This window comes from Primulina huaijiensis, chromosome 7 (assembly GCF_012295235.1).
Source record: "Primulina huaijiensis isolate GDHJ02 chromosome 7, ASM1229523v2, whole genome shotgun sequence".
NCBI lineage: Eukaryota > Viridiplantae > Streptophyta > Magnoliopsida > Lamiales > Gesneriaceae > Primulina > Primulina huaijiensis.
In genome coordinates, this window is record NC_133312.1 from 5034017 (window position 1) to 5041322 (window position 7306).

The following is a 7306-nucleotide window of genomic DNA, read 5'->3' on the forward strand; positions in this document are numbered from 1 at the left end:
ATATATATATCAGTATATGTATTCTACGGAGTAGAGTAAATGACTGATGATTAGTGAGGTGCATGACACTCAAAAATCAGTCAAACAATATTTAATTCAGGCACATCGAATAAAAATATAATAGAATAATAAACTGTCAGTCCAAATATTAGCTTTGGAAGCTATTTGAATGAAATATAATTTTCATTTTTTCTTCTAATTTCAGCTTATGGTTAGCTTGATCTCACATAATTATTTTATACATGTACCCAAATGAGGTATTTCTTTAAAAGAGTGAGTTGATTTGTGTAATTGTCGGAATTGTCCTTCCATCTATTAATCCTATATTGGTTTTTCCTAACTTTAATATTGTCTTGTGTATTATTGTATAACTAATATATATTATATTATATATTATAATCATTATATCATATAAGTTTTGCAAATCAATTTAAGAAAAAAAAACATTCCAAACAAATGTATACATGATTATTTTCTGAAATAATTTAACCACTCACTTTAAAAAATCAATTTAATAGTATTATTATTTTAAAAATTAACAACAACTAAATTTAACAGATAAAATCATTTTTCATCTTCATGATTACACCAAGTGCTTTAATTTAACACATATAAATATGTCCAGTGCTAAATAGATTATTATAAAGATTTCATTATATTCAAATATTCATAAACAAATCAAAACATATTCAATTATCATAAATTTTGTAACGTGTAATTAATAAACAACCATTATATATTTAATTATATATCACATAATTAGTCTAACGAAGATAATAATTGGGGTAACTGAAGAGAAAAATAGCTAATATTAATGAAATAAATGGAAATTACTTCAAATCCAATAGTTAATATCATTTGTCACGATGATTATTAACAATTTTAAATCAGATTCAACCATATACGGCAGACCATGCACCCACTTTACTAGCCAAAGAAAAGTTTTACACGTCCGTAATAAAGACATACTAATAATGACAAATATTGATGTGATGTTGATTGATATGTTCCAACATGATCAAAAAAATACAGTAGTCAAAGTATTTATTATTCGACAAAGATATCAAATTTCAACAAGACGTAACTCAAAAAGTATTCGAAAGTTAACTTTCATAAATGTACAAGTGACTACTTTTTAAATGCTATATTTCTTTAAAACAAATAATAGCATTATTTTCGGACCACCAGTTATGTACTAATAATATAAATATGGTATTGCAAGAAACTACGGTATATGGCTTGATTTTTTCAAATGTTATTCAACAATTTGAGCAGTTTTTAAAGTGTAACAAAAGTTACTTATATGAAATTCAATCGTTAAGGAAATAAATTCTTGTTATCCAAATGTAAACTCGAATATTGAGTTGATAATGCGAAAAAAAACTTTAGTCACCGAGTTGCAAGAAGCCAAATTTAGGCACACTTAATTTTTGCTTCAGAGAATTTGATCATTTAGCAAGTAATTCAAATTACACTAATGACCAAAGCATGTTTCCATTTTATTTATTTTGATATTTACGTATATTTTTTAATCGAATAGTATAATTATGCACATATATCATTGACATCGTCAAGAAGATTCGATCATTAAATAATTTTCAAAAACAAGATGACATTGCTATTCACCGGAGGGAAGTAGTTTTGTTCAACACTTTGTAAAGCTGAATATCGAGATCGTCCCAAGGTATTGCAACTATAATTAACTTTACATGCTTAAAAATCTTTAATTATTTTGTATATTTTCACACAATTAATTTTCAAGTACCAGATAATAATGCTGGTTCAAGACGAAAATGAAATAGCTAGAGTGACGTTGTTCGAAGAGGTTACTTAGACATTTATTGGTTGCTCTATCAAAAAATAATTGACATGCATACTAAGGTGAATTAAAATATTTATTTGAATAATATTATAATAATCCAATACATATTGCCAATAACTACAAATTTTATATTGCATAAAAAAGTAATTTGGAGCATTTAACAATACTTGATCAACCAAGAAAATAAGATCACAATTCTCTTTTCAAATTAAACAAGTCTGTCTCGACTAAAAATGGAATAACAGCAAAAATTGTAGATGGATTTGAGAAACCACAACTCAAGAGAAATACTGATAAGAAAACAAATAACTGAAACATCAATGAATACAAAATGAAGATAAGAAAAGAACAAACGCAAAAGAAAGGGCAAAACAAGTACAACATGAAGATAAGAAGACAACAAACACTAAGGAAATGACAAAACCACAGAAAAAGAAACAAAATCCATCATGTTTCAAAGGAGAAACCATAAAAATTCAAGATAATGAAAAAATAGATGATTTCAGTAAAATGATGAGGAAACTTAGACAAAATAGTCACACAGAGATGACCCAAAAACTAAAAATTAAATAAGAAAAAATTTGATAATGCTTTTTTATATTACGAATTTTCAATAANTCAAGTGTGCATTTCCCCTCATCTAAAAGTTTCTTGCATTCTTTTTGATCTCCCTGCTCAAGCTTTAATGTACCCATTTGAACTTTGATGTAAAGTATTGGTTCCTCTATGCGCACTTCTTTCGTATCACGTAGCTTTGCAATCACTCCTTCAAGATAATCTATGGCAGCCTCTTTCTCCAAGTATTGTCGAGAAATTATAACAGCAAAATGAGCAAGCTTGAGAAGATTGATCTTAGTCTCAAAATCAGTTATGAAATTGTGGTAAAGCAGTATTAGAGCATCCCCAGCCTAAATATAGAGATGAAAGAAACTTAATGTTAATTTATAACACAAGCTAAAGAAGCACAACAATGCAAAGAGATAGATCATTGATATGGGAAGATAAGACTGCTCATAAGATATTGTATAACATAGGGAGGATAATCAATACTGTGTCTGGCAAAGGATCAAACTAATGTCATGTGTTCATCAAACAAAAAAAGAAGAGTTAAACATTAAATGCGATGCCACTAAGACCAACCAAAAAATAGAAAAATTGGCTATGAGAAAGAAAAAAATGTATTTACATCATGATGTCATGCAAATGAACCAACTGGGTTTAGGGAAATCTCTTCACAGTTCAAACATTTGATGTATCTAAATCAATACCACATATGAACAAAGAAATAGAACTGGTTACACAAAAATATTTACATGATCACACGGCAATTTGTTTAACCAATAACTAAATGTCTTTCAATTGAAAATGAATTCAAAACAATGTATTTGATTCTCTTGCGCTCAGCTATCACTTTCCAAAGACAAAATAGAATGCCAAAGTATCTAATCATAAAATGCAAAGACATCATTCACACAATCCTAAGCCTGTAAATTTATCGAGATCGATACTCATAAAATGAACTACTGATAGCTTACGTTTTCTCAGTTCCTCAACAAGTTAATTCTAAAAAAGTAAGGTATTGAACTCTCCCACAGTCCATGCTCAAAATCCTACCATACATCCCTGTTCCGTGAACTGCACTGCATCACTAAAACCCCTAAAAATCACTCCAATAAAGCACTAACCCCGAAACAACATTCCAGTGCCCCCAATTAAACGAACAAAACAATTGCAAACAAAAGTAAAACGGCAAAATTATATAACTACAGTAGCAAAATAAATGATAAACCGCCGCAAAGGTACCGAGAATCAATAGTAGGGTTTCTCACCTGAAAAACGGCGAGTGCGACGAACTGTTCGAGCTTAAGAGTAAGCTCATGCCAGAGCTTGCGTTGGTACAGATCTGAAAGCGAGGTGTACCACTCTGAGAGCTCAGGGTGCTCATTTCTCTGTTTCTCCAAATACTGCAAAGCCGCCATTGATCTTCGGCTTTCTGTATTCGCTGTTCAATCAACACCGGCAAATTTTAGGTGTAATTTATTTTTTTCATATAATTTTAATGGAAAATCGTGATTGGCTCTGCAAGTTTTTCCCCCTAATTTTGTTGTTTTAACAAATTTTCGCTTTAAAATTTTTGTTTGAACCCCCGCTTATTTAAATATTCCAAAAATACCTTTTAACTCCTTGAATTTGGTACATACATTATTATTCATATCAACCCGCTTATAACCTAAAGACATACAACTGTACAAGATTTCTAGTTTATATACCATAATGCAGATTTATTATTATTATTTTTTTATATAGTCCATCATGTTTCGGTAAAATAAACTAAACACTTTACGTATTCGATCGGAGTGTCGTCGGGTTATATCCACTGATTTTACAGAATGTTCCTCACAGCCTAACCACACAGTCGTAACAGATGGATCCTGATGTAGATCCCTTCAACACCATTTAACACAATCTTGTATCATTTCCTACCCCAGAATATATAACAAAATTTTAATTTTGAAAATTATACATGAGACGGGCAATAAACCTTGGTTCTTTTATTCAAACACACAACATATTATTACATAATAACTTCATGTAGAGGAGGAGAACGTGTTTAGCTACTGTAAGAGAAACGTGTTTAGCTACTTATAGTAGCTATGAATACAACACTCATAAACTAGAAAGATTAATATTATAATTTATTTAAAAGAAAATGAAAATATTGAATTTTACATTCATCTTCCTTCTGCCTTGGTATTTATAGAAGCCTCATTCGCATTTGAAACTCAGAATTCATTCTTTTGAATTGCTTTGCTAGTTGTGGCCGACAACATCTTTTAGTGGGTATACCAATAGTTAGTGGTATGTCATATTATGGTGGTGGCATGGTCCATCCTCACGCTCTATGGCCCGTGTGGGCCTCGGCGTGCCTTGTGCCATTGACAACTATGGTACTGATTTCTATCTATATCTGTTGCTCACACTTTATGAACGAAGAATGATAATATACGAAATTTTCACATTTTTTGGACACATTAGTTTAAGAACTTGGTAGGTGGTTTAGTATTCATCCACTTTTTCGGAAAAATTTTCAAATTAGAGATGCATATTTGCTTATGCCTTATCTATTCTTTTTAGATTGTATGCTTATTATTTTACCAATGTTTACAAATGTCTCTTATTATTTGGAGCAATATTTCCCATGCAAAATTGAAGAACTAAATTTGATTTTCCCATTTTTCCATTTTTTTTGGATATTTCATGTTGTCTGGTTAGGTATATGATCCAAAGTTGTTTTCTATTCCCAATACATGTTTCTTAGAGCAGTGTAATGGTTGGTATTGATTGAAGATTGGATGTGTGAGTCATATTAGGTTTTAGATGATAAGTACTTCAAAGAAATGGAACTAAAATATTTGAAACTTGATATATTTTTTCATTTCTAGGGGGGCGAGAGATTTCATTTCTAGATAACTGTTCCAGATTTCTTAAGTCGGAGGAGCATTGCCCTGCTGAAATTCCTCCGTTGCCGGAAGCGTTAATTGCATATGACCCCAGTCTGAAGACTCCTAGGGAAGCAGCCACATTTGGTGTTATCTGGGATGATGTTGGAGCAGTGTCAACTGCTGGATGTGCTGAGAAGTGGTCTATGAGTCCTCATGGTGCAGCTCTGTCTTTTGCTTTTGGTGTTGTGGTTGGACTTTAGAGGTACTTTCGGAGTGGAAATTGCTAGACATTGGTTTCAGATATACATGTTAGAATAGACACAATGGCTTCACATGTAAATTCTATCGGTTTATTGTAAGGAATATTTGACTCTATATAAATCCATTTATATATAAGTATTGGCTTTTGTTTTACATTTAAAAATTTATGTTCACTTTGTGTATAAAATATTGGCTCTTGTCTTACCATTAACCCCAAACCATAAGGTGATAGCATGCAGAAACACTGCAGTTGTTGTTTTACATTTAAAAATTTCTGTTCACATAGTCACTTGGTTTAAATCATGTGGTTATTGTTTAACACACACAACAAGAGTTCATTATCTGCTAGTATACGTGTATGTATGTATATATGTGTATGTGTGTGTGGCTAACCAAGCAATCAAATGTCAAAAAAGTTGGTAAATATGTAAGTACCATTATTTATTGATTTTAACTTATCACCTAATGCACAAAAAAAAAAGTACTACGAAGCAAGAAAATGTCATAAAATAACGCCAATGGCAAACATGAAAGGCAAAGCAAATGCTAGATATAGTAATTAGTGTTGCATAAATTTAAAGCTTAATGAATGAAAATTAAGCTAAGAAGTATATTAAATTCGAAAAGGATTGTTTCATACGCCAAGGGAAGAGCTGAGGTGCCTCATATGCATCCTGAAACAATCTAGGCCGTAGGTGAGGTGCTTAAACACCTTTTGTTATGCAGAGGAGGTGCCTAAGCTCCCCCTTTGTGCCCCGGAATTTTATATGGTTATGGGAGAAGTGCCTGGCTGCGTTGTTTGACAAGAGTTGTGAGTTTTTACGGATCTTTATCACGAAAAAGTGTCTATTGGTCACTTTTTTAGATTTGTGACTTAAATATCAATCCATCTGAATGAATTAAAAGAATGAGAGACAACATGCATAACATCAATTTTGAGAGGATCAAACAAAGGACGAATATTTGCATTCATTTTAAACTCCTTCTTCTTTCTTCTCAAAAAGGAGTTTGCTTCATTTCCTGGTTATGGAACTTGTGATTTGTAGTGCTACAATCACAAGTTGAAAGTCAATGTATCTTAGTAGATGATTATCATATTTCATGAGCACCATTTGCAAGGCAAATTTATCTTAAAGACAAAGAGTTTTCTTTTACCTCGACTTCGAATTCGCTAACATAGTTTCTTTATTATTGTAATCTTCAATTGCATATCCAATGAAGATGTTCATGGAGAATCCACCCAAACAATCTTAAGACGAATTTTGAGTTATTGTTATTCTTTTTTGGTTTGCTATTTGAAGATATATTAACTATGAACATGAACGAATTCAAATCATTCAGTCTCATGAAAAATACTATGACTTGTGAATATCTTGATTTCAAATATAAATTTTTGAACATTTTCATTTTTTTGTTATAATCCTTAAATGTGATGTTTTTTTTTTTTGAATTTTTGAATTGAAAAACTAGGAATTTGTTAATTTTTCTCTGCACTTATGAAAAGATTGAAAATTATGAACCATGAAGATTATGTTAAACGCATGAATATGAGTAAGTCCATTCATGTAGTTTCTTTACTCAAGAATTCAATACTTTGTGTATTGATTTTAAGAAGAATCTTGAAACTAAAAAAACATAAAATCGGAATGAGACTCGAGACCTTAAATTTAGACTTTGGATTGAAATATAATCAATCATATGTCTAAACTTTTACAACATCAAATGAGATATGCGTCGAAACATAAATTGTCTCATCCATTTATTGGAAAGTTTTATGACT

At 30.9% G+C, this 7306-nt stretch overlaps 1 protein-coding gene across 1 annotated transcript in view; it reads right to left on the reverse strand.

Annotated features, from left to right (window-relative positions):
- Positions 1-3906, reverse strand: part of LOC140980728 (26S proteasome non-ATPase regulatory subunit 13 homolog B-like) — an 8360-nt gene extending 4454 nt beyond the window's left edge. Inside the window, exon 1 of the mRNA XM_073446759.1 lies at positions 3652-3906. Within this exon, the coding sequence (XP_073302860.1) occupies positions 3652-3801 (150 nt within the window). The 5' untranslated portion in view covers positions 3802-3906. The remainder of the gene's footprint in view (positions 1-3651) is intronic.
- Between the last annotated feature and the right edge of the window lie 3400 nt (positions 3907-7306).